The sequence below is a fragment of the Pezoporus occidentalis genome, unplaced genomic scaffold, assembly GCF_034315485.1.
Source record: "Pezoporus occidentalis ecotype Australia unplaced genomic scaffold, CSIRO_AGI_Poc_V1 ctg54, whole genome shotgun sequence".
Lineage (NCBI taxonomy): Eukaryota > Metazoa > Chordata > Aves > Psittaciformes > Psittacidae > Pezoporus > Pezoporus occidentalis.
Window position 1 is genome coordinate 3945563 of NW_026915877.1, and position 27178 is coordinate 3972740.

At 39.6% G+C, this 27178-nt stretch overlaps 2 protein-coding genes and 1 long non-coding RNA gene across 11 annotated transcripts in view; 1 reads left to right on the plus strand and 2 right to left on the minus strand.

Moving 5' to 3' along the window:
• Positions 1–300: 300 nt before the first annotated feature.
• Positions 301–12348, minus strand: ARL5A (ADP ribosylation factor like GTPase 5A). Of its 2 annotated transcripts, XM_062637820.1 has the most exons (7): positions 12017–12348; positions 11219–11320; positions 9922–9982; positions 6755–6902; positions 5552–5635; positions 2938–3089; positions 301–2409 (listed from the first exon to the last, which is right to left on the minus strand). In XM_062637820.1, exons 4-7 carry the CDS (start codon positions 6896–6898, stop codon positions 2361–2363), a joined length of 429 nt encoding a protein of 142 aa, XP_062493804.1. In that variant the 5' UTR covers positions 6899–6902; positions 9922–9982; positions 11219–11320; positions 12017–12348; the 3' UTR covers positions 301–2360. The 2 variants fall into 2 exon arrangements, with proteins under 2 accessions (XP_062493804.1, XP_062493802.1); XM_062637818.1 differs by lacking the exon at positions 11219–11320.
• Positions 12349–12373: 25 nt separating this feature from the next.
• Positions 12374–15577, plus strand: LOC134173626 (uncharacterized). 3 transcript variants are annotated; one of them, XR_009968321.1, is made up of 3 exons: positions 12374–12423; positions 14336–14476; positions 15277–15577. It is a non-coding gene; the product is annotated as an uncharacterized LOC134173626 (long non-coding RNA). The 3 variants fall into 3 exon arrangements; XR_009968320.1 differs by lacking the exon at positions 12374–12423 and adding an exon at positions 12448–12584; XR_009968319.1 differs by lacking the exon at positions 12374–12423 and having other exon boundaries at positions 13574–14476.
• Positions 15578–16483: 906 nt separating this feature from the next.
• Positions 16484–27178, minus strand: part of CACNB4 (calcium voltage-gated channel auxiliary subunit beta 4) — a 115724-nt gene continuing 105029 nt past the window's right edge. For 3 of the 6 annotated variants that reach the window (XM_062637814.1, XM_062637815.1, XM_062637817.1), the window contains one exon: positions 16484–23332. In XM_062637814.1, the coding sequence (XP_062493798.1) occupies positions 23072–23332 (261 nt within the window). In that variant the 3' untranslated portion in view covers positions 16484–23071. Of the gene's footprint in view, positions 23333–25827; positions 25881–26537; positions 26604–27178 lie in introns of those variants that run through there. The other 3 variants (XM_062637816.1, XR_009968316.1, XR_009968317.1) reach the window with 3 other exon arrangements.

Here is a 27178-nt window from a genome sequence, read left to right on the forward strand (position 1 = left end):
AGCAGAATACTGCCTCATGATTTTTCTTCCAGTAACTCATTTTCTTAAAAACAAAAACTCAATGCACACAACCTGTGTAGACTGGATGCAGACCGGATGGGGCTTTGAGCAACCTGGTCTAGTGAAACGTGTCCCTGTCCATGGAAGGGGAGCTGGAACTAGATGGTCTTTAAGGCCCCTTCCAACCCAAAGCATGCTGTGATTCTATGATTCAGACAGAAGTATGCAGTATTTAACACTACTAAAGCAAAGTATTTTAAAGGGATGAAACAGAAGACATAAGACTCAAAAAACAAACACTTAGGTTTATAAGCAAGTCTGCTTTTTCTTTTTTAAGACTAGAAAATGTACAATTCCATTTCATTTGCAAGTGTGCACAGAGCTCATTTCTTGAAGATACTATATCAGATAAACTGAGAAAGTCTTTGCATTGTTGTTTCTTCAAACATTTATACATTTTGCAATACACCAGTTAAATAATACCAATATCTATGTGCATGCACTATAAATATATGCATGTACACATTAAAATGTTTGCCAAAGACAGCAGATTCCCTAGCCAATGAGCATCATAAAGAGATAAATATATTAAAAAGTTAAGTTCTTTACCTGCCTTTGTTAAACAGAAACTTTTGAAATGTCCTCCCTTCTTTTCCCCACAGATACCCCACATGACCTGCAGTGAAGGAGGCAAATGAGAAGGCAGGTGCACTGACTGTATTATCCCGTAACCAAACATAAGCACCTTAAAAAGTTCAAACTAAGCTTTTTCTTTAAAATGTCTTTTTCATCCTTATCAGATGTGTGAGCAAAGGGAAGGACATTTTAAACAAAGTTTTATTTCATTTTGCTACATTCCCCAAACATCCATCTCCAACATAAAAAAGCCTATGGCTAAGGCTATGTGCACCTTCACAATACTGATAACATTTCAAACCATCCAACTCCCATCCCACTGAAAAGCCTGTATCCTTTAAAAAAGGAATTCTAAACAACTTCATATGGACATCATCCCATCAGGTACTACAGGAAGAAAAGATAACCACATAGTGCTCCGATGCTTCTTTGTAACTCACCTGGGGACCACACAAGAAAGTTTTATTTTCAAGAAGTACTGCCCTGGAACTTCTGTGGGAACACAATGAATGGGTCACTTACAGCTTTCCAAGTAGTGTCATCTGTTTTGTTCCCCATCCCAGTTCCATCCATTGCATATAGATAGGTATATAGATTTTATGCTATAAAAGCATGCCTTCCTCAGAAAAATACTTAATACAGAATGTGACTTGGTTTATAAGATTCCAGTGGTACTTTTAAACATACTTTTGTGCCTCTTCTTTGGTTAAGAAAAAAAAAAAGATGATATTTTTCCCTTTATGACAGCTAAAGGTACTCCTACTAGACTTGAACCATAAATGACCAGCACTGCAAAAAAAGAGCAGCAGTACCATAGGACAGCAATAGGACAGCATGACATGCACTTCTTGGAATCACCAAATCCAATTATGACTACCATAGGAAAAAAAAAGAAAAAGAAAAACCCCATTTCATTTTAAACTCTTTGGCAAATGCTCACTGTTTGCCGACACTGTAACTCGCAGCTCAGAGTCTATATGCCCCAATCCATTACAGCAGCCTCCCTAACTGAAAAATGAGCAATGGTCTTAAGAGAAAGTTTTCTTTATAAAGTTGTGGTGAGCCAACTGCCTGATGGATGCTACAGCCATACAGATAACAAAGGAAAAGAACTTGTGACATGTTGGCAATGTCAAATATTAGTATTACTGTCAACATACTGATTCAGCTTTACACACTGGTCTGAACAGATTGCAATTAACCTAAAATTGAGGTATAAATATACACAAATATGTACAGTACACATACAGGAAAATATTTTGCATTTGTAACATCAGTAACCTTAAAAATACTGGAAAGTTGATATCTATGCCATTGATTTGCTTGCTAATTTACTGGAATAATGAAGCCAACATCTTCAACTCGAGAGGACTACAATGGAATAATAAAACTCAAAATTAAAAGCTCCTTCCTCTCACTTCATCTTTGCCATGCTCAACATTGGACTATTCCAAGTGGCTGTATCTTGCAAAGAAGCTTGATCAGAGCTTTTAACGCATCTTCAGAGGAAAACAAACCAGAAATCAAACAGGAGCGATAACCGCATCTTTCTTTTGCTGAATGGTCTTAATTTATATACAGGTATGTGTGTGTGCATCTATGTAGAAAATAAAGTTGAAGTCAGTTCAGTATAAATACATCTAACCCATTAATTCTGCCACTGTGAAGGTAATCCTGGGTACAGCTCTTTTTAAGCAAAGTCTGTGCAAAGAGGTCATTAAAAATCATCTGATCTTAAGTCTCGACATCATCCATTCAAGTCCTTGGCACAGTCTGCAAACAAAAGAGAGAATTTTTAGGGAATACATACATTTCTTGGACTAACTTCAAAGATTAAGTCCACAGCACCAACTTAAATTCTTCCCAAGAACTCTGTAATTTTCACTGAGAAAATAGTTTTCAGAAACAATCTACTGAGTGCAGCATTTCCTAGATTTTACTATACAATCTATGCTTGTGAGACTTCAGATCCCAGCACTTCAAGACATACACTGACGTGATCTCTAATTGTGGTTACTCTTAATACACCTGAACAGATTATAGGTCATTCCCATCCCCACCATCATTAGAACCAAATTATGAAAAATTTATCACTGTGAGACAGACTGTGGATTTGATGTGAAAGTTGGTTTTCAGATCATGCTGATCCTAAGTCAGTATGTTCTGAGCTCAGAAAAAAAATCCAAGATTACTATGTAAGATTATTAATGACAGGGGAGGAATGTGTGTTAAAACAAAACACCACAATAAAAATACAAAATGATTCAAGATTCTCCTCCTATAGACAAGAATACCTCTTACCCCTCTCCAGTTAGAGCACAGCATGCCTGAATGTGCCACTGGTGATCCTTAATTGAAGTCAATTTCAGAAACTGAGATATTTCAGCTACTGTCATACACTCTTTGACATCCTGCTTGTTAGCAAAGATCAGCAAACCTGCTTTTTTTAAGTCCTATGGAGAAAGAAAAAAAAAATATTACCAATCAGCTCTCTCTTAAAATTACCAATTTTGCCTCTCTCAGGAGGCAAAAGATGTGATACCAAAGTTGAGGACCTTAAGCCCTAGCAAAAAAACCCTAAACTATAAAATGCTGCACGCTGAGTGACACGTAACTTCAGAAAATCCTTTGACCAAGGATCGGACCAACGTCCAATTTGGTCCAGGGTGATCAGAGGCATGCTGTATCGCTGTATGCATGCAGCTGCACTAATGCCACACACCAGTCAAAGCCTCCCATTTAACCCTGACCTTGCACGTCATTCCTGCCTATGTATCTATCCCAAGCACTGCACTCTCCTGAGCCTGGCTTTTATGTACATACCACACTTTCATGTATTACCATACTGTTATGATTGGGTTTAGTACCAAAATACTAGACTGTGCAGCAGCATGGGGCAAGAGTAGGTTACCACAGCAGAACTTTTTAAGCACTGGTAAAACCTTGCCCACTGGTTAATCCCACTCATTAAGAAGCATTAAGACTGCCTCTGACAGAGTAAAGCAAGATGCAGTAATATTTTATTTAAAGGAAACACAGTATTTGTAGAAAATCATCGCTTACACTGCTTTAGAATCAAAGGATAGACATCTACATGAACAAGTGCACTACAAAAAACTTCTCTATAAAGCATATGTAATATTTAAAACATCAGTATGAACAATTTAGAGAACTGTGACTGCATGGGCAAGCTTATCTAATCTCAAGATGCTTGGAATTACACTGGTACAGCCATGTGTTACTGAAAATCTGTCCCTCTGAAAGTAGAAAGGTCTTCCAGAAAGCCAAGTCAAGTCATTCACTTAAATGCCTATCAGGCACACTCATTTTTACAACCAGTAGAATTCCCAAACAATCTACTGGTCCAGAAAATAGTAGGAACTGACCCAGGCAACTCAATTTTGCCTTAACAGAAATTCAGATGAACTGGTTAGCAGAAATAAAAGCTTTCCAAGGACTGAAAGGAAAAGCTATTCTAAATAAATATTTGACTTTCATCTCAGCTTATATGCATTGTTGTTCTCTTCAAATGTCAGAGCATCTGGAGAGTTAGCAGAATATACTTGAAAACATCCTGTTGTAAAACAATGGGCACATTTATTGTTTGTTAGATGAGTGCTTTTGGAGCACAGAAATAGACTCCCAACATGAAGTAAGGGCATTTATGCTGCTTAGAGTTTGACTTCTCATTTCAAATTCAGTTAATTAAAAACTTCTGCATTTTCTTATACAGATTATGAAACAGAAGATGCGGATTTTGTTTAGCAACTGCAGATTGAAGAGTACATCTCAAGTTCTAATTCTGACAGCAGCAGACCCAATGGCAACGTTCTCCTCAAGCTACATTTAACACTCCAACACAACCAAGAAAGCCACACCTACTTTATTAGAATTATATTAAACACAGTTTTAATTTAAACACCAAAAATCAGAAATTCCAGACACTAGGGAAAGCACTTATTTCTTCTCTTTAGATTACCATAATCACTCAGAAGAAATACATGGACAGTCTTTGCCCTTCCTGAAGTCTACTAAACAGTGGCTATATTTTAAATATAGATGTACTATTTTGGTATATGATGCCATCAATTTATGCACATCTTTGTATTCTGACACTTGAATTTGGAAGCTCAGTGTCCTCCATGTTATCCCATACAAACTGATCCAGTTTGCACTAAACTTGTCTCAGCAACAGTCAAGCTTATATAAACATCTTCAGCAAAAAATCAGGGCTCCAGTCCTGCTGCACTGCACAGACTGAAGTCGTCAGGACACCCAGGTCACACAATAGGTACTCCTTGGTTTATACACATTAGTCCAGTATTTATGAATCAGACTCTGACAGCTCAGTTTTAGACATGACACAGGGCTCAATTTTAAAGAGGCTCTTTATCAGATAGCAAATTATACTCTAAAATTCTGTAATTCCAAATACACATAGAATGATGGCTACAGTAGCCATAAGGCAGGCCATTTCTTCAGTTTTATAGCTGGTTGCTAAAAGAGGTATTATTAAGACTGTACCTGCTCCACTGTGAAACCAGAAAACACTAAGCAACCATCAAATTATCAAAAATAGTAAATAAATTGCTGGAGGCAATAATGGGGTTTCTTAAACTATCTCATTCAGATAGTAACGCAGGTTGAAGTATAAAAAACACAAAGGTCATTTATGGGTCCTAACTTCTGTTTCAGAAGCACTCAGGAATTGAAAAGCTACTTTTGTGGGAGCTCTTTTCAGTAATTTGGAATTAATTTACAGCTTTACTGGGAGCTTGACAAGAGACAAGCAGGAAGACAACAGCTCTGATCCTTCCTCTATCAGGAAGAGGACAGCTCTGATCCTGCACTACCCACAGCTGGAAGACCTTACCCACAATAAACATTAAACAAAAAAACCACAAAGTCTACTCACCTCATGTGCTAACATTTTATACAGTTCTTCTTTAGTCACAGAAATTCTCTCTCTGTCTGTGCTGTCCACAACAACTATCACAAACTTTAAAAAGTGAGAAGTTATTAGTAAAAGAACAGACTCTATCATTCTGGCCACACATTTGTCAGCAGAACAGATTAATGTTCCTAACCCACTGTCCAGACAGTCAGATATCATCAGGACCATCACATATCATCCTATATCAGATACGCTTCTTCCAGCACTGGCATAGTTTACAACTTATGCCACAGTTTGTATACAAATGTAGCTCTGACACATATTTTGACTTTCCATTTTTCATTTCCGAATGAAAAATTTACACCAAAAGCAAAAGTTTCTCTGTAATCCAAGAGTTCTTTGCTTAGCATAACTGAGGTAGCATCTCAGATCCCTCAAATAATTTGCTGTAGCCTTTAAAATGTAATCTCTACCAGCTTTCTCTCTCTACTTCAAACACTAACATGCAAATAGACATTTATTTATAAAACCCCAATAAGCTCCATACTTCAAGAGCATACATGCACATACATGTCACACATCTGTTATAGATAAGCACAGGAAAAATTGATTACTATTAAAAAAAAGATTAAAACCCCACATTTGATAACACACAGAAAACCTTGACTGAAATCATTACTTTAATCAAGTATGTATGCTGCAACTTCATCGCTAAAGAGTTCTGAAAGTTCTTGGGAGCACTTAAGTAAACTGATTATGGAAGTTTTCACAACAGAACTCAGTCTTGGAAGAAAACTTTTAGGCTTTCAGTCTTACTCCTGAGGGGTTAGATGGGCTTTAGAGTACCTGCTACAGAAACAGAGGAGTCCCCACACAAGAAGAGACCTGCAACCATAGGGATCTGCAATACTAAGACAAACTGAGCACCTGTCCTAAGGCCACAGATGCCCAGACACAGAATTCTTGCAGACAAATTGGTTTTCATTGCAAATCCGTATTATGCATTTTATGCAAGAAATATAAAAGCAAGTCATACAACAGCTTGCTAAGGAGGAGACTTAGCAGGACATCAAAACATGAGGTGCCCTGAGGCAGGTACAGTAACATTCACTGCACAGTCGTAACAGCCCTCTGGAAGTGTTTCTGGTACCCATTTCGGGTACTGAGCCCTCCCTCCACCAGCAGTGGTGACACTAAGTCTTCTAGTAAGCTGCTCATTCTTACCTCAGTGTTTGTATAGTAGGTGTTCCATGAAGACCGAAGAGACTCCTGCCCTCCGATATCCCACATCAGAAAGCGTGTGTTGTTAACCACTATCTCTTCCACGTTACTCCCTATAGTGGGTGAGGTATGCACCACTTCATTCATGGAGCTGCAGAGAGAAAAGTGCAAGTTGGTGAGAAACTGTGAGAACTGGGAAGTTACCTGCCTTATCAAGTAACTCAGGACTCCAAATCAACCTGCTTCTATAAACAATAAACTTGATGGTTATTTCAAGGTAGAAAACTTCATGGGAAAGCGACAGAAAACACTTCTTATGCAGCAAACAGGACAAGGTATAATGGTGAAAGGCAAATAAAAATCAGTAGCAATAAAAAGGACTCAGTGAACTATATAATAATCAATTACAGAGCTGAGAAAGCATTCACAAACATAATTATAATTAATTAGATCATAAGGCTAAGAAAATATTTGCTTCAGAAGCTGTTTTAGGCAGTCAGCTTTTCTTTTTCCAGGCTGATTTTGGCACGCATGGGAGAGAGCAGTTGTTTTGCTTCAAGAGTGCGGTTGAGCCACAAGATTTCCAAGGTTGCAGAAAAACAACTCATCATCCAGCTTCATCAAACACACTACATCTTGCTTTCCTTCCAGTGTAAGCCACTAAGAGCATACTTCTTTCACAATTCAGTTGCTTTATGTCCAAACTTCCTTCTCTTCTCCCTTCAATGCAGTTCAATAACACTACTTCTGGAAACAAATGCAGACATTATATATTTCAAATATATTGTTTTAGAGATACTAAGTGCAACTTTGTCATTAAGACCACCAGTTTCATATCAATAGTAATAAACAAATGTGTACTCTGGGCACTCCTAAAGTTCAAATTACTTAAATGTAAAAAACATAAAAGTACCTTCAAGGAAAACATCAACTATTTTCAAAGAACTTCATTATTTGTTCCTCTGATAATCCAGATATATTTTTTCATTTTATATGACCATGTCTTTGAAGCTTTAGCAAAGATTTCTGTTACAGTGACAGCAATTTGAGACTTGTAACGGTAATGGAATATTTCTTCAAAACAGAGAACCAAGGAGTGAAACGATTGTCCAGTGTTCTGAAAAGGAATCTCAGTTACCCAGTGCCTTAGCAAGGGTCATCTTATTAAAAATAACAAGAAACTCTCTCACCACACACATTTGAAGCAACTATACAAAAGAAAGAGAAGAACAAACTATAGGATAAAAATGGTACAAGATGATAACTGTAGCTGATTTCATATGTTAAAAAAAGAACAACAACAAAAAAAAGTAAACCCCAAAACCAAACAAAAAAATCCCAGGTTTTGGCAGAATTCTTTTAATGCTTGGAAGAGGTGTGACATTAACCCCCTTTCCTTGTCTGAACCTTCAGCCTTTCTCATTCAACTTGTTGGCATCTTGCAGGGTGCAATATGATAGGCGGATTTTTCCCCCTCTTCCCATTGAAACAAGGTGAACTTGAAGCTTAATGGCGTCTGTTGACACCTGATCACAAAAACCTCCTGCTACCTGAGAGAAAGGAGGAGATCCAAGTACAAGAATGGGAAGAAATTGAGTGTCTGTGAAGCTGCCATAATCTGTTAGAAGAATCACCACTCCAACATCTGCTGTGACCCTCCACATCATCCAAGGAACGGCCAGTGCACTAACCTACACTAGTTATCCTACTAGTTGTCTTGGTCCATCTCTCACTAAAAGTGTTAAACATATTCATTCATGCTCAGAACACCTATTTACCATGAAGAAAGGGTAAGAAAAAATAATGGGACATGCAAAGATAGAGGTAGGGTTTCAGGAGGAGTCAAGCAGCAGGAACAGAGGACAGTACTCATACAGAGCTCTGTCAAAGCAGCAAATGGGAAGAGGAATACAAGAAGAGAAGGGGAAGTCCTGTGGAGCTAAAACAGACATAAGGGAAAAGAAGGCATATAGAGATCCACTGTACAAAAGGGAAAATAAAAACACTGAGACTGCAGAAATAAGTAGCTGAGAAGAATCATAAGACATTTGTGGAGGAAGTGGAAAGACACAGGCAGCATCAAAGTGCACCAAGGATGGCCCTCAACTGAAGCAGTTACTAGTCTTAAAAAATATTCTTCATTCTATGTACGCTTCTTAAAATCACTCACTCATGATTTAAATAACTACAACCAACTTCATCTTTTCACTTTCTCTGCAGAGTGTGCTAGGTTATACATGGCTGGAAATACTGCATGAGCTTCATGTTTCAGCAAACCATAATTTGTCAAAACATTTTAAGTAAGCATATTTTTAAGCATAGGATTGGACCAGTATGCCCATAACACTTAAGAGGAATTATTTCTGATACTGACTCAGAAACACTTCTTAATACCAGACTACTTCATGCGAGAAATCACAAATCTGTTTCTAATATAAACAGATCTTGAGCCGCCTGTCGAACCTAGAAGCTTCTGAGTCTGTGGACAAATTTGTTCCCTTTTATCAAAATGCAGTTGAGGACCAGAGATAATGAAGCTCATACAAATTTCACATAAACCAGTAGCAAAGTTAATGCAAGACAAACACAAGTCAGTGCCATTACTAAAGGCAGAAGCTGCACGACAGCATGGGCTGCCACCAGTCATGGAGCTGTGTTGTCCTAGCTTCAGCCAGTGGTCAGCCCTCCTCCTTCCCCCTGTACCACACATGACATCAAAGTACATCTTGGCACAGAGGACACAAGTCGTGGCAGGGAGAAGTTAGGCTTCCCTGGTTTTGCTACTTACTCACAGAACAATTTGTTGAGTATTTACATGCTATGGCATGGATCAGTTTAGCAGCATGTCTTCCTCCATATAATCATATTTTATGGAGCTGGCAAACATCCTACACTGTGACAACAAAGGCAGCTGTGATTAAGTGATAATAGCAATGTAATGTGATAAACAAAAGCTTTGAACAAAACCTTATTCATATACCAGACAAACTACAGACCTTTACAAACTCTAGAACACATGCTCTGATCCACTACCTCCTATAAGTGTTCAGCAATCTTCATTGTGATGCTCTCAAAGTAAACCTTACAAGGAAAGTGGTGAACACAAGCCAAGAGTAATATATACAATGCACACCTTTAAATACATGACATCATCAGCAGTTCATACTTACAATTGATAAAGAATGGTCGTTTTTCCTGCATTATCCAGACCAACAATGATTACTTTGTGCTCTGAAATAAAAACATCACCAGTAAGTCACATAGTTAACTTTGCTATCACAATAACAACTATGCAGTGAAGCAAAGTTAGTGTTGCATTTGAGACCAATTTCCTAAGCAAACACTGCCAAACTTCAGGTGCCACATTTCACAGGCCATACGTAAACGTTTATTTGTGGAGGTGTACAAACCCATGTATTGTTCCGAGCAGGTAAGTGACTGTCAATTTTTCCCCATCTGAGTATCAACAGGAACAATTTCTGAGCAATTACATGTGGATTTTTTTCCTCCTCTAACATGCTAGGGCAATCTCACTTTAGAATCCTTTCACAATCTTCTACACATTTGTGCAGACTCTTGCAGACTGCACTCCCCCAACCACAGCAGCTCTTCAGAACACATCCTTACCAGGACAACATGTTAAATGTTAAATTTCATGTTAAAATTGTAACATATTAAATGTAAAATGTAACATGTTAAATGTTCATTTCCAAGTCTAGACCCTTATTACTGCCTGCAACATCTTAATCTCTTTGAAAAGAGTTGCTTAAAAGCACAGCAACACCGATTTACACTGCAAGCAGAATGATCCACCTATCTCCCTTAGTGTCCTCTTCTAGCAGGTTTGGAAACTGGAGAACAGATCTGCCCACAAATACTATACAGTATGCATTCACACAATTTAGTTTTAGATGAACCAAAAAGTGTAACACAAAACTACTCTGACTTCTGCAGATGCAGTTTGGAGCTCAATGCCAGAATCAATCACTGCTTCTATTTAGCACCTTCTTTCCTATACATCACAAAATTAAATTTGGTTTTTACAGCTGGGTGTTGTCAAGCACGAATTTATGATATCCAGGATAAGTGAGCGCTGCCAGCCCTCAGCTGTATTACACAACCTTTACTTGCACAAATAACCTTGGTTTCAACTGGACTGCTCATGCAAGGAAAAGTTTTGTGAGAAGGTGTTTTTTTTTCGTACCTCCCCAGTGGTCCACAAGGGCAACAAAAACTCATTACAAATGTGCCCAAGCTTTGGGCAAACAAGGAAGAATTCCTTCTGTTAGCAAAGTACACTCACACTGACTCATCACAGAGGGACAGGATAGGGGTCAGGTAAGTGGGGTTTTCTCAGTTTTTATCAATATTGTGTGGTTTTGCAGAGTTGTCTTATATACCATCAGTAAAAATTCCAATTTTAATAACTTTGCATAACTGCACAATATTGTAAAAATATCTGCTTACCTGACCCCACATAACTAGGAACTTTTGTTTCTGGTGTGATGTTGCCAGCATAGTGGACGTTAGGAAATCAGTGGAAAAGAAGATCTGAGGTGGGGCTGGATGCTACAAGACAAAAATACTGTTCTGTATTTGCACTGAGTGTCAACGGGCACGTAACTGGGACATTCAACATTCATGTGCAGAGCATTTAAATTCACTCATAAACAAATTCAAAAGACCTTATCAACAGCAGTAAAAGCATCAGCGTGTGTTCTATAGTTAGTTACAACTCTCATTAAAACCTAACTGTAAGGAGACAAGCATTACAAATCTGAAGTTATAAATAACATTTACTCCATAAATGAGCAATTTTGCCAGCTATCGAGGTGTATAACTTAAAAGTGTTAGTAAAGCATACTCTGCAGACGACAAGATGAAACTACACACTACAATGCAACACAGCTGTATTCTTTTCGGCTCATATTAATAATTTAACGTCCAGCTTTCAGGAAATGAGCTTTGCATTGACTTAGAGAGGACAGAAAGGTTAAACCCCCCAACTTCTCTGGCTTCATCTCTCCTGCCAGCCACCCTGACCAGTGCTGGGGAAACGCCGCCAGCTCGCCCTTTAGCCTCGGTACCCAAAGCTGTGCCAGTTTACCGAGGCGGGCTCCCTGCACCCCCTATTCCTCACCGCGGCCCCTCGACCCCTCCCGCAGCCCCACAGCGGGTGCACAGGCAGCGGGGATCCGCCGCGAGCGGGCCCGGCCCGGCACCTGCGCGCCCCGACACGTTCGCGGGCCGCAGCCTCGCCCTCACCCTGATGGTTGAACAGCCTCCAGATCCTGGTGAAGAGGATCCCCATCCTCAGCCGGGGCAGCTCCGGGCCTCGCCGGCTCCTCAGCACCTACCGCGGGCTCACCCCGCTCCCGGGCCAAGGGCGGCTCAGGGCCCGGCCCAGAGCCCGGTTTGCCGGCGGAAAGGCGGGCTAGGGCCTCGCCGGGCCTGCTCACTCTCGGACATCGCCGCCGCGCCGCTCCTCTCGCCTCACCGCCTGTCCGGGCCGGCCGCGGAGCGGTGCGAGCGACGCGACACGACGCGCTGCCACGAACGACCCCGCGGCCACCGTAGGGACGGGGGAGGCGGGGGCGGGCGCGTCGCTGCGACGCGACGTAGCGGGGGCGGAGCAACCGCGGAGCCCGCCATTACGCGTCTCCGCTTTAGCGGTGTGTAGTGAGGGCTGTGGTGCGTGTGAAGGAGTAGGCGCTCAGTAGCTGAGGGAACGCAGAGTTCGCATTGGTACTTGCGGTCGTTCAAAGCATCCGGCCCACCGCAAAGATAAATCCCTGTGCCCAGACCTGCCGCAGCGTTTAAAGCCGCAGGGATGGTGGTGCATTTGGTTGTGCTGGGGTTTACAGTTGGTCATCTTAACGGGCTTTTCCAACCTAATCGATTTTATGATTATTTTTCTAACCCTTTAATAAATAGGTTTTTAGTGCCCGCACGTGGTATGCTAGAGACAAGACATGGGGTGATGGCCGCAGTTTTATTTTATCCTTGACCAAACCAGTGCTCTAACAGAAGCACCATGGTGTTACCCTTATGTGTAAAGCTGCCCTGTAGCCCATGCATTTCAGCCCCAAGGCCTTCATTAGCTGCTGCACAAACAGTTTTACATGTGTCAGTCATGTTTGTCTTGTGACACCAGTGATGGTGTGAATTTGGGCAACAGGTATTTCTAGCACTAGTATTCATACTCCAGGGAGCCAGGGGTAGGTTGCACAGCTGTTAGGCACATATTCATTTTAAACAACACTGGTGGGCATGGTAAGGAAAAGCGAAGCCTGCACTTCTATGAAAGAGCAAACACAACTTTGGGAGATAATGCGGAAGAGCAAAACTGGTGGAAAGCCTGTTTTTATATTCAAAAGGCATGTTCTCTGAAGATTAGGGTTTGGAGGCTTTGCTTACCACCACAGCAATCACATGCAGTTCTTTGTTGGTAGCCAGGTGGTAACTGGGCTAGCCTTGGAGTTGTGCTCTGTCCCTAGCTGGGATGGAGAAGCCTCCATCTCAACATGGGGAAGCTTATTTTGGGATGGGATGTCTTACCTGGGACAGGGAAGCTCCTTGCCTAAAGTCCTCTGGGCATGCTTGTGTTCCTCATAACAATGAGTGTTCCATAACATAACTTTCTGTCATTGCTAGTACATGTTGATGGCTTTGCTTTTCATTATGTACTGCCCTCTCACCTGCACCATAGCCTCCCTTTTCCTGTCCACAGAGGCGCTTACCACTGGCTCTGTTTTTCCCCCTGCTCCTTTGCAAGCTGACACACTTCTGCCCTCAGTTCTATCTCCACCTTCCTTACTGGCTGCCTGGTATGCTGCTTTCACCTTCTCACATGGCTTCTGCCCCACCTCTGATATGATTTACTCCTTTCTCATTTCAGAGTTTTTTGCTTCTTTCCTTCCACCAGCTTTTTTTCTGATTGTGGCTTCTTGCTTTTATTTTCCCTGGTGCAGTATTGGCCCATACTCAAAGTAGCAAGGCCAGTAGTAATCTATGAGTTTCTGTCTGTGCCTGCAAGCTTTAATGCTTTCTGTGGCAGTGAACGGGACTATATGATCCATAACAGTTGAAAAATATCCTGATAATAAACTGGCATGTTCCAACTTTAATAGGATAAAAATAAATAATGCACTGCACTAGTAACAGATCTGTAGTCATCCAGGTTTAAAATAACTAGATATAATGTAGTATTGTCCATGGTGCTCATGCTTTACACCTTTTTCAGCATTGACAACAGTGATGCGGTATGGGCTGCCTAATGTGGCAGGGAAAGCATGGTTAGCCCAGACACCCTCTGGCTCTTCTGTGAAACCACTGTTTGCTAAACAGCCACCAACAGTCTGTGAAAAAAAAATAGCATCTTGCTCGATACAAAGGCTCTTTGCCCTGTATGGTTTGGGGCTGCTGTTTTAGAGCTACATTGCTAATTTTTAACCTCAAACATGACAATCACCATGAGGTTGAAAAAGTAGCAACACTTTATCCTGTATAAGTGCAATGCATATATACCCTGCCATACTGTTCAGCTGCTGGAATTACCAACATTTGTTTATTCATTCCTCTTAGTAAAAACAAGGATGTCTGCTGGCTTGGTGCAGCAGCTTCGGAGAAGCTGGTGGGGGAAGGCAAAAAGGAAATCAAGGTATATAGCAGGAACTGTCCATCTGTGTGAGAGCTGCAGTCAGAGGGGTGGTGTGTGACTGACAGGTAAATGAAGCAGCTCCTCCAATGTGATACTTTCCACAGGTTCAGCATTCAGCCTGCAACAGAATTAATTATTCATAAACTGACAGTTATCCCTCTTTCTGCCATACCTCAGCTGAGAATTTCAGATGCATTTGATTCATTTCTGTTCTCAGTTCTCCTGTTGTAAACACGGAGTGAGCCTGAAATCCATGGGTTCATTCCAGGACTAGGCAGACTGCACAAATACATGAGAATGTAGCAAAATTCAATTAAACCATTTACTTTGATTCTGCAAATATAAGACCTTTGAGGGTTTCTTCATCCATGTAGTTTTGTTTTGTTAAACCTTGTGCCTTACCAAAGCAACTTCAAAGAGTCTGCCACCACCACTTGTTGGAGTTACATCAGACTGTATTGGACAGGACATTGACTGCAGCCAGCACCCCTTGGTCCTGCCTTGTAACACCCCATGTAACGACTACCACCGGCTTGCCTGCACACAACAGCTGCAAAACAGTGATGTTTTTACAGAATGAATGAATGTATGGTGTATTTTAGGGCTAGGAAGCTATTGTTAGGATTTCACCTCTGTTTTCCCTGTTAGTTAAATTATCAGGACATTTGTATGGCAGCCTAGTTTATCCTGTATTGCACTGCTGTTTTTCCACACACTAACATGAATGTTGGGCTTCCTATTGCTGGTGGCAGCTTTCTAAGAAAGCACTTAAATCAGCATGGCTTATTGTGAATACAATCACAGTTTCCTCCTGGAGTTCTGAAAAGCTTTTTTCAGGTCATGTACGTTTTGTTTCAATGCTCAGTGGGTCATCTGAGCATTTCTACACTGTGGAAGCGCGTTGTCTGCCTACAGCAGACTTTCACCAATGGAGAGGAAAATACTTCTATATGGAAGAAACTAGAACATGTGGAGAAGACAATGAACTTCTAACTTCCTGGATCATACGAAAACACGTAAAAGAATACATTTATGTATACATGGCTCAGTTATATTTATTTAGAAGACCTTAAGCTTTTTATTAACAGCTTAGATGACAACTTGTATGTTTATATCTGATTCTGAACACTTTAGACAAGATAATTCAATTAAACAATTTTAAAAGCCCTGCTTCTGCATTAGGTATGTAAAAGCCAATGTTAATTCACACATAACATGCAGCTTACCTGGCGAAGTCTTTCTGTTCTTCAAAGGCAGGCTTCTGACAGAAATGCTGAGGTGCAAGCACACCATGCCACTGGTTACTGCAGGCACTGCCAGGCCTGGACACCCTAATGGGTGACACATAGCTGAGCCCTGCCAGCAGCCACCACTGCTCTCCTCAGGGCAGTTGTACAGGGGAGCCTAGCAGTACAGTTGGGCACAGAGCCCTTACTGCTCTGCTGGGGCTCTGCACAGCCCTGGCTTGATCTCCTGCTGCCATACCGAGTTTATAAGCTCTGTACTTCCACATTTTTTTGGTGATCACAGCATCTCTCTTTGGTTGCTGGCTCCTGTTATTCGCCCTTTGGAAGCAGCAGCATTTTTCAGTGCTTTCTGTTTTTCAAGCTGTTATAAACAGCATTTAATTTTTTTTTTTTTTAATAACCAGACCTTAATGCCTCACATCATTCTGTTGTTTCTGTCCAGGAACCCACTTTACATTAGCATGAGATCATACTGAGAACCAGATCCAAAGACCATTAAAGTTCATGAGAATCCTTCAACTGAGCAGTTGGCTGCAAATATTTTACTTCCTCATGAACAGTGAGATATTATATGTATTTATGTACTTTGGAGTTGCAGCTATTTAAGAGCAGATGGATTTAAAAATAAACATCATTCATTTCACAGACCAGATGCATCTCCTTCATCAGAATCTCATTAATTTTTACTAAAAATTCCATAACACAGGAAGCTGCTGCCAAAAGCTATCGGCAAACAAAATACCGCAATGCTCTGAACGGTTTCTCAAGTGATGGCTCTGAGCTTTTTCCAATCTTGAGTGCAGAATGCAAAGAAACTTAAAAGACTTTTAAACGGTTTGTAGTTTTTTCATTTATTGTAGAAAAGTTATTATAATGCAGTTCATTTTTGTACATCTAAATTCCATAAAACAAATCCATAGAAATGAGGATACTATCAGCATGCAGTCTGCATTGTCCTTTTTAAATGATTCTGATCACAAAAATAACACCACTTTTTTTCTTTCTTTGAAAGCCACTAAAAGCAGAGGGAGACCAGAGCATGCAACACTGTACACATTTGCATAGTATATTTTACCCAGCATGCCTTGTAGAATGCTACACATACAGTATCTATAGAAGGAAAACCAGAAAGGGGCAAATCAGCAGAAAACATACATTTGTGAGTATATCTTTAGTTTTGGTTGGTTTTTTTTTGTAAAGTCAGTAACACCTTTACCAGCGTGACTCTGAACTGGCTCGCAGTGAGGCTGGAGGTAACACTGCCAAGCTATCACTGGGAACCAGTTTGGGTGAGAAACGGAGATTTTCTAGGATCTGAGAAGCCCAAGGTCCATAGTTTGCAAATTGAATGACCGTTTTCATCTTTCTTCACCCCTCTATTTCTCATGTGTACATACAGTTTGCATTTTGCTTGATTCTATGCTTTTCCTGTACAATATCACTGACTTTCTCTCTCTGCATGAGAAGAGAAGCTGGTGTGTTTCCAATGCAAATAAAACCTTGGCCACAGACACACACATTCCTTAAACTTACTTTCCTCCCATTTTAAATTCCCAGCAGTATCAGTGGAAGGTTTTGGGTGTACTTCTCCACAGCTCTTGCAGTGTAACGTTCTTCTCTCCCCACCTCCCCATCCCCCCCATACATTAAACCAAGTAGCTCTGTAGCCCCAAGAACGAACTTACTGGGAGTATTTAACTCCTGACCTTGGGTTCTTAGTGCATTTGTGGTGTATTCATCAGTCATATGCCAAAAATCTATACACCAGCCAAAATCAGAAGTTATTAATGCAATTTCAGCATTGAGGAGGAAATTAGCAAGAAATGCAGTGGACTTTCTAATTCAAAAAGTTGGTTTTTTTTTCCTTAATTAATATGGAAGGAGACAGTTACTGAAAAAACAATCACATATGCATAAAATAAACTGCTGACATATCAGGCAGCAAGTTTAACTGATCAAAAATGCAATAAAGCCACTGACGCAGGATCAAAAAGTCTACCTTTTTTTTCAAAAATACACCTCCAAATGCAACAGTGGAATTATTGTAAATTTGTGCTGTTATAAATGTGCTTCTTTTTCCTTGCTCTGTTTGTACATCATTGGCAAAATATATTATTCTGTACTGTACAATAGATTTTCTCACTATATTGATTTCCTACTGCTTATACAGAGTAGAATGCATACCAAAGGGGACTGTGGCGTTAAATTTAATTACAATTTGTTTTTCAGGAGATATTGATAAGGCATCAGATAATCAGTATGTGATATTTGTGGTCAGACCTTGCAAATACCGACTCTCGGAGCAGACAGTTATAAACTGTGTCCAGTTGTAGGTGTCTGTAGGATCTAGTCCAGATAGTAACTCACTGCCAAAAAATCTGAGGGGAAAAGGCAGGCCTCGTAAACCTCACAGAGACCCAGCCAGTGCTACTCCCAGTTTCACCATGTTCAAAGGAATAAAGGAATGACACACTCTTACTAACATTTTTAAATTACATCTACCTTCTCCCAAAATTGTCTCTATGGATTCAGTATTTCTCTTTTTAAATGCATTCTACAAATTTCAATACTAAGTAGCATTTTCAGCTCTTTCTCCAAGTTAGTTCCTTACATATATTTCACCACGTTATTAAAATGTCCTTTTATTTTTCTATGTAAAATAAATTGAATAACAACCTAATAAAGGTTATTCAAATGCTGACTCTTCAAATAGTACATTGCTTTTGTCATTGTTTTAAAGACAGAGAGAACTTAATTTCCCTGGAGTTAAAATTGGCTATATTACCATATCTTGCAGTCCTGTTACTCTTTGTAGAGCTATCTGAAGAAAAGAGAGGCAACTGCAATAAAATACATGGTGGCAGAATCCTATGAATCCAAACTTGTATTAATACCAACTGCAGTAATATAACCCAGTTTTAAAATACACATTTTTAGGAACAAAATCAGATTTGTATAAGTGGTATTTTACAAAACATGCATCTGATTTTTTTAATATGTGGTCTCCAATTACTTGTGCTTTAAAAAAAAACAAAACAAAAAAAAGTCAAGGTTAAGCTTCAGAAGCACTGAACCTGTAAAACAAAATACAGCAGAGGTCACATTTAATATATTCTTAAAGAAAAAAGGACGAATGATAGCCCTAACTTACTCAAATCAGTATGCCATAAAGTAATAGTACTAGCAGTATTATTTTGAGAATGGCAGTGCCAATAGGGAGATGAGATTCTGGGATGTTTCAGAGAAGCCTGTGGCACTGAGTCCAAACTGAATTCAGATTTTCAGTCAAACTGAACTTGGAGTTACAGGCCTATGCACACCCAGAGGAACTACTGTCACCTTATTATTCCTACAGCTCACTTCCTCCTTTCTGCAATTTTCACTCTCTGAAGTATGTATTAAACATTTTAAAAGCAAGGAGCACAAAAGGTTAATATCCACCACCCCCCACCCCCAACTTCAGAAGCAGCTTTCAAACCTGGAGAAAACACAGTAAACCCTCTATTTGCAGCAAACCCAGCACTAACTGTGAGTGCCACCACTGGCAAGGCTGTGAGTCGTGGAGCCACATCCCCTCCCAGGCACATGGAATTTATCTGGGCCCATTGGAGTTAAGACAAAACCATATGGGATCAGAAGCAGGCTGAGGGAACAGCAATTGCTTGACGAACCAATCATGCTTATCAAGTCCAAAGTCAGGGGTGCCACCTATTTTCATGGCAAGATGGTTTGTCAGGATAAAATCTCGGTCTGGGCCGTACTATGCCATGAAGTCTTGAGCAGAGGGACTGACTTTTGTCAGACCAACCTGTGCACAAAATGATAGCCTGATTTGGCCCACTGTTTATAAACTAAAATTGGATACAGAACAGCTTCAGTTACATTCCTTTAAGCCTAATTTCATACTCAGAAAACATAATCAGTTGCACGTTGCACATCCCATGGGATAAATGTTCATCTGTGGAACTAGTAAAAGAACCTGTATGTCTGTTAAATACAACGTGCCAAAGTACTTTAAAGCTTACCAATTAATTGTCTTTATAGTGGCTTCAGGATTTTAAAAACTTTTGTTAATTCATTCACAAACATATGAATGCCCTGACATACAATGTCTTTAAGATACCAAGATTGTTGTTACCACCTTTATTGGGTAAATTGTCATTAGTGCAAAAGCATCCTCATGAAAACTCAGATAACAACTTAAAATGTTTTATCAGTATGTCTAAAATCCTCTGTATAAGCCAGAGCTTATGAACAGAACTCTGATCTTTAATAATATAATAACAAGAAGAAATGGTATGAGGACTGGAAAATTAAGTCTTACTCGTGTTCATTCAGGAATACATGAACTTCACAATTGTATATAGTGCCATTGCAGAAGAAATCACAATACAGCTGGCTAGCACTGCTGAAGTTCTAATACAAATACTATGAGTTAACATGTCCTGATCAACGTTGCAGCTTTTACCGATTACCGCATTTCTTAAAAATAATTTACTTTTTAAAATAGAGTTCCCATAGCTTGTATCTAGAATAAATTAATGATCTATTAGCAAGTTCGGTATATTTGTACTTAAAGATATATCTGTCTTCAAAGAATAAAAACCAGCAAGCAAGGAAACCTGCTGGATCACTGCTGATTTCTTACATTAAAATGGAATGGGCAGTGGGAGAAGAGAGGGTAAACTAATTGCACATAGTAGTAAACTTAAACCCACACAGTAAAGGAATACGGTGTGTTCTTTCAAGACAGTACATGACTTCCCTCACAAGCTTGTTTTGATTAGAACAAACGAATAGTTTTGGCACTTCAGATGCTGCAGGTGATGGAATTTGTGCATATATGTTTTGTAGACCTGTCCCTTCACTAACATGACACGGAAGACTTAAAAACAAGGCTCCAAAAGGCTCTAGAAGTAAATGACATTTCTGTCTAGGAAATGATAAAGCAGTAACCTTGTTTACTAGAAAATATATGTAGGTGCTTCATAGCTACCTGCCATTAAAATGCAAATATCTTCAAGCAGTTAAATGATCTGATCCCTAATGCTACTACAGAATAAACAGCTAATCTAGGTTTATACATCTCAGTGCATCCTTTGCAATTAATACTTTAATGCACACAAACAAGAAACTTATTAAAGCTTATAGTAAAAGTGTTTTGCCTAATGCCTTCTTTCTCATGCAGGTATGTGTGCTGTACATGTAACAAGAGATTTGTAGGAATTACTGGAAAATACTCCACTGTGCTATAGCAGAAAATATTAGAGAAGGCAGCTGAAACCACCCTTCCCAGGCCAGATCCTGCCATGCTCTCTCAGCCTAAATGCCCTTTTTGAACCTGCAAGCACTTAGGCTGAGAAAATTATACAGGAACAGGCCTGTCACATCAATCCTTAACTCTGCTACTCCAATGGATGCAGATATTTTCCTTTTTTGATTTGGTAACTGGCTCATTCAAATCATCCAGTGGTGCTGAAAGCTGCCTTTTAGGCAGTGAAGTTGTTTAAAAAATTAATCATGCATCTGCAATCTTTTAACACTGCTAGAGATGTACCTGATTTTTGCTTCTACTGGATATGGGATGAATTACTTTTCTTGTTGCTAACATCAAGAAGATAACCAGACTCAATGGTGGTGGAAAATACCAGTGATCTTTGCTAACTGGTACAGAAAATAGAAGAAACAGTAATACAGTAATATTCAGGAAATTAATTTTGTGCTGCGTGGTTAAAAGCCTACTTTTAGCAGGCTTTGGGAAGAAAATAAAATATAAAATATATTAGAAAATAAAATATAAAAGTCAATGATCCTCATTTTTTGTGGGAAAAAAAGCAAAACAACAACAACAAAAAGTTTTGACAGGAACCTGCATAAAAAAAAGGATGATCAGCACAGTTCTGTCAATTTTAGAAATGCAGTGGGGAATTCCAGGAGTCTCTGCTTAAAGACATTAGAGAGTTGTACAAAACGGTCTATTATGGTGAATTTTTCAGTCACACTGGATGTAAGGCTTCACTGATAGCGTAAGACATAAGGTCCAATCACATCAACTTATCTATTTAAAGAAATTGAAGACTCAGTAGGTGAAAAGAAGTGATTGTTAGGAAGTAAGGCAGCAACATCTCCAAAGATTTATCATAGTTCTTTGAATCAAAAATGTCAGTTCTACCCCTTTGCCATAAGCTGATTTTTTTCTGATACTCCATTTTTATTGCAATCTAATTCTGACCAATGTGTTATTTTAAATGCTCATGATTTACAAGTATTTAACCCCTCTCCCTTCCCTCAGATTTCATTACTGATATTTAAACTGATCTTCTGGAGAGTTCTTGTGCGATGCTGGAATTTTCAGACATTTCAGAGATGGATTTTGAAGTATGTAACACATAGGGAGTTACTCAGATGTACTGGAATGTAGTGCTCTACACACTGGGTAAGAAGAGTGTATCATTTTCCATTTAAAAAGGCAGAATACTAAAAAATGGGAAAAAAGATATGTATCTAAACACTAATGTTCCATTTTGGGACTGCTAGCTAGGGAAAACAAGAGGGAAACAGGTTAAAAAAAAGCTATTCTCAACCTCTTAACCATACAAACTATTTGTAAGTTTGTTCATTTTCCCATTTGTATTTCCCCTTCTCCTGATATAGTTCATCATTGCTGTCTGCAACAAAAATGTCAGTACTGGCTAAACTAAAGGAATTGTTTTGCTGCAACATTCACGCCAGGTCTAAAAAGAATTTCAAACTGGAAAGTATTTTATAACTGCTGCAATAATTTGTGATATTTGGCACTCTCAATAGTTTACATTTGGTCTGTCTGAAAAAAAACATTCTGGAAATAAGTAGCTAGAATAAATCCTCTTATTCTAACTTTAAATGTAAATTAAGCTTCCAGCAAACAAACAGCTGACTGTCCGGCTTCTAGTGGTTTCTAATTTTCAGATTTTTCATTTGTCTTTTTTTTTTTTAACCTGATTGCAACATGCTCAAGTCGACTTTCCAGTCAATTCACCCGAATTCCAACAGGAATTGGTTTATAAATTGGTTCCAACTGGAACTGGTCATTTGGAATTTCCAGCACAGGAAATTATTTTATAAGTGCCTTGATAAGTACCCTAAATTACAAATGGATGTGTTCAATATCTAATGACAAGAAAATATGGCTATAAATGCAAATGCTGTACTAAAAATAAATAACCCAAAAAACAACCTATATGATCTGGCATAAACGTAAGGGCCTGGTCACTTTTTTTGCCCCCTACTTAACATCAAGTGACAGCAGAGTGCAACTTCAGTATGACCGTGTTACATCCGCCAAATTAACATGACTGATTTTTAATTTCTTTTCCTAGGTATGTTATGGCAATTATTAACTGATGGATACTATTTTTCCCCGGGTTCTTGAACTCAAAGCCTATGTCGTGAATCATGGCTGTATCCTCCAGGGGATCCTCGGTTCCTGTGGGGTTTGTACGTGCCCTGGTATGAGTCAGAGTATTCTTCTTCCACTAGAGGATAGTGATCTCGGCTGTGTTGGGAACTGGAAGACAAGCGGTTCCTGCTCTTCCGAGCCCTTTCATTGTGATAATTTTCATCTGAGGTCATTAGACTTCGTCGCTCAATTGGAGAGTTCTCTGCGGAATGGCTGCTGTGCCTCATACGCTGGCTCTACAAGTGCCAAAGAATCCAAGCATTAATGCAGACAAAAAGTATTTCACATTTATTAGCTTGTTTTGAGACTTATTCTGAGGTCTTTCAGAATCCATCCACTTTTGTGTTATTCATTTTATATTAAAGCCTATATGCTACAGGAATGGGTTACAAAAATAGTCTGGTTCCTAGAGCTGAAAGCAGACCAAAGGCGGTGTTATAGTGCGTACCTCTCATAGGATTCACCTTGGTAAATATTACAGGCCATTTAGCATGAAAAGTGAGCTGATGTATTCAGCATTTATCACTTTTCTCTGATCATGAACATAACATTTATGCTGCTATTCTGCTTAGGAAATTTGGAGCTCTGATCTAAGTGGTCTTAAAAAACATCTGAAGATGTTTGTTGTATTGTTGGGTTTTTTTAAAAGGTGCAGCTCTGAGTCCGAACTAAAAGCCTTCATATGACCAAGCAAACAATGGGCTGCTAAACAGGCAGCTAAGGGGTGCCTATAATTATTAGATATTAACAGATTCTTTCAACTAAAACAATAAATATTTTAAATACGCTGACAGAAAATCCTTTTCTAAGATAATTTATTAATTGAAAGGTTTAGCCTTTGCTATCCTTATATTCCCCTAATGACAATGTGCTACACTTGTTGACAAAAATCAGTCTGTATTTTTTGCCAGTAAACCAGCACAATGAAGAAGCTGCCTAAAAAAAAGGCATTTCATTTGCATAAACCTCTGCAGAGAACAGCCGTCCATACTCTCAGTACAAACTTAGTCCATACTTTCCTTTCTCTAGATTAGACACCTGATGTAATTTGCCTGTAACTGCCAAGAGAACACTGCCACAATGGCTGTACCTGCTGCAGGTACAGGGAGGTAACTGTGCAGGCGGGTATTCATTTACAGCATGGCAGTCACATTTCTGCCAAGAGAACACTGCCACAATGGCTGTACCTGCTGCAGGTACAGGGAGGTAACTGTGCAGGCGGGTATTCATTTACAGCATGGCAGTCACATTTCTGTCTGATGCGACCAAGGTAATACTCACTGAGGTTCCATTTAATGAATGGCACAGAAGAGGGGCCCTTCTGCAAATTCACACACACAGGTACTGACTAGCAATTTCTACCATGTTATCCCCAAGTTCTCCTTACAGCATCGGGTTTTAGTAGTGATTATATGTCAAAGTACACATATTTTCTTCACAAATTATGCTTCTTGCATTTATTCGGCATGCAGTTTTGATATATAATCACCTGTGCTCACACCCTCCATCTTCCTTGTAGTAATTTACCTCTGTGGCTGCAACCTGCTCTTTTCTACAAACCCTTCTGTTACCCTGCCTCAATTCTGTAGCTATTCCAATCCCACTATTTACCTCCCAAGAGGTGTAAGTGTGGCACAAAACTGGTGTGGTTACGCGCTGGTCTCATGCCCCCAATAATTTTGATCCTGCAGCACAACTGGAATGATAAACTGCATTACATTTTCTGCAGTAAAGGCACCTGAAATGCGAATCCTCGGGAGCCTAAGAAACACTCCTCCCCCAAACTCAAACTACAGGATTTAACTCCATGTGCTGAAATTAGACTGAACTATGTAGCTTTAGAGCTCAACAGGGATTAGATACAAAGGCAAATGACTGGTCCATAAAAGTTAGCAATGACAAAATTTACTCTTCCTATTGAGGACTGCCACACACAGAGCTCAACATGGACATCTTCCCCTTTTAAGTAAGGTCATAATCAAGGAGGACAAAATGACCAGCAGCTTTGGTAGGTGTACCAGACAGTGTGATGGGAGACAGCTGGAGCACACTGTCCCCTACACCTTCTCTTTAAATCAGACTCTTCTGTACCTATGCCCTTCAGCTTCACCCTGATGACCTATGCCCAGAGAGTTAAGTTACATCAGAAGTTTCAGTTCTTAGTAAACTATGTTCCAAGACATAATGAGTAAAACAGGGATGGATAACTCCCAAGTCCTGATTAGGTGATATAAGAACAGACTGTCCCAGTGAATCTGTATCACTCTCAGGTGTGACTGTTACACGAGGCTCTGGGCTTTTGGTATTCAGTTCCTCTAGGTATCAGGCAAGAAGGAGTCGCAAGGTCATAAGAAGTATAAATTCTTAATATATCATAAGCACCCAAGCTGATTTAATTCCTAGGATTCCCACGAGTGCTTTTTAATTACCACACTACATCTTTACAGTTAAAACTGATGCAAATCCTTCAAAAGGCTTGAATTAGTATAAACCGTTTTTGTGGATAAGCCCTCCAGATGCTGGAAGTCTTTACTATGAGATAACCATGTGAAACATCAGCACTCTTTAAATGGCCCGAGCACCTGAGTGGCACTGAAAGCCAGATCCTGCAGTCTCTAGTTGGGCATCATTCACTCAGGGAGAAATTTACCCCTCTGCAGAGAACTAGCACCATTCAAGTCCCACCTAAGCCTTCACGATTAGGGTGAAGTGGGGATTATGTGATGCATACCTTCAGCCAGCCCACTGCACAGGGGTGATTTTCATCTTCAGTGTGAGTTTTCCCTAAGTAAATGGAGCAACATTTCACAGTTACTGCTGGTGTCCATTGATCAGAGAGAAATAAATGCCTGAAAAAAATTCTGTGGATACACCCAGTTTTCAAAATGAAACTGAAGAAGTGGAAGTTCTGCAGATGGCATTTTATTGTCATGAAGGGATGGAAAAACTGAAATTTTAAGGCAAGTGAAAATGGAAACAACAGTTTACATGTGCACATCATTAGTAACAGAACAGTGCTTGTGCACTCAGCCAGTGAGGAAACAGTGCCTTACTGATCCTAATAAAATCAAGCACAGCATTAGAAATGTGAGTATCAAGTAACATGCACCTCCAGTGAAGTGCAATTCACTCACAGGAAAAAGAGCTTTATGTTAATTGAAAACACTGACCAAGGCATCAATTCCTTCAAAATTGTTACCTGCTTCCAGACACACTACAAGCAGAACAAAGGTTAAATTTCTCAGGTGAATTATTCATTACATGTAATTCACTCAGCTCTACTGTTGACACGTTAGAAAATGCACACTCCTAGAAAGTCACACACATACAGAACTCCTGAAATATTCAGAATTAAAAGTTCGCTGCAATCCTAGTGTTCTCAAGCATTCATAACTATTAATCAAAAACATTTTCTGTTTTCAAACTTAGTAAAGCACGTACTTCTCATTAAGGACTATTTACATGCCACGTTTGAAGTTTCAAAGTTCAGCCGTTTTTGAGCTATCCCTGTGGAAAAAAATGGTCAGAATTTTTTTCAACAGGTTAAAAAAAAATGTTATTTTATTCATACTCAAAAAGGTGAAGACATTTTGCTGATACAAGAGACAAGTATGGAAGTTTTTCACCCCAAAGTGAATGTTTTGTGATGAAGTTATGAGAATAGACATCAACAGGATCATCACAGGCACTGTTCTGCATTCCTAACTACAGCTCAACTGCACTGACATACTATATATCCTTATTCTCAACCAGACAGGTCACATTTGCAATGACGTTTTTTCCAGATTAAAAAAATGGGTCAATTTCTAATACGGCTAACAATGCCACTTGATACGAGTGTCATTTAACTCTTCCTCAAGAACTCACTCCTTGCCAAAAAAAATTATGAACATGTTATTCCCCATTAAAGAGCAGTCGCAGTGCTTCAGCATTTGGATCATTTGACTGCTGTTTCACCAGTTAGAGGCCCTAGCTTGACTTCTTACTGCTGGTGACCAAACAGTGAATAATCATAAAATCACAGAATGGTTTGGGTTGGAAGGGACCTTAAAGCTCATCCGGTTCCACCCCCCCTGACACAA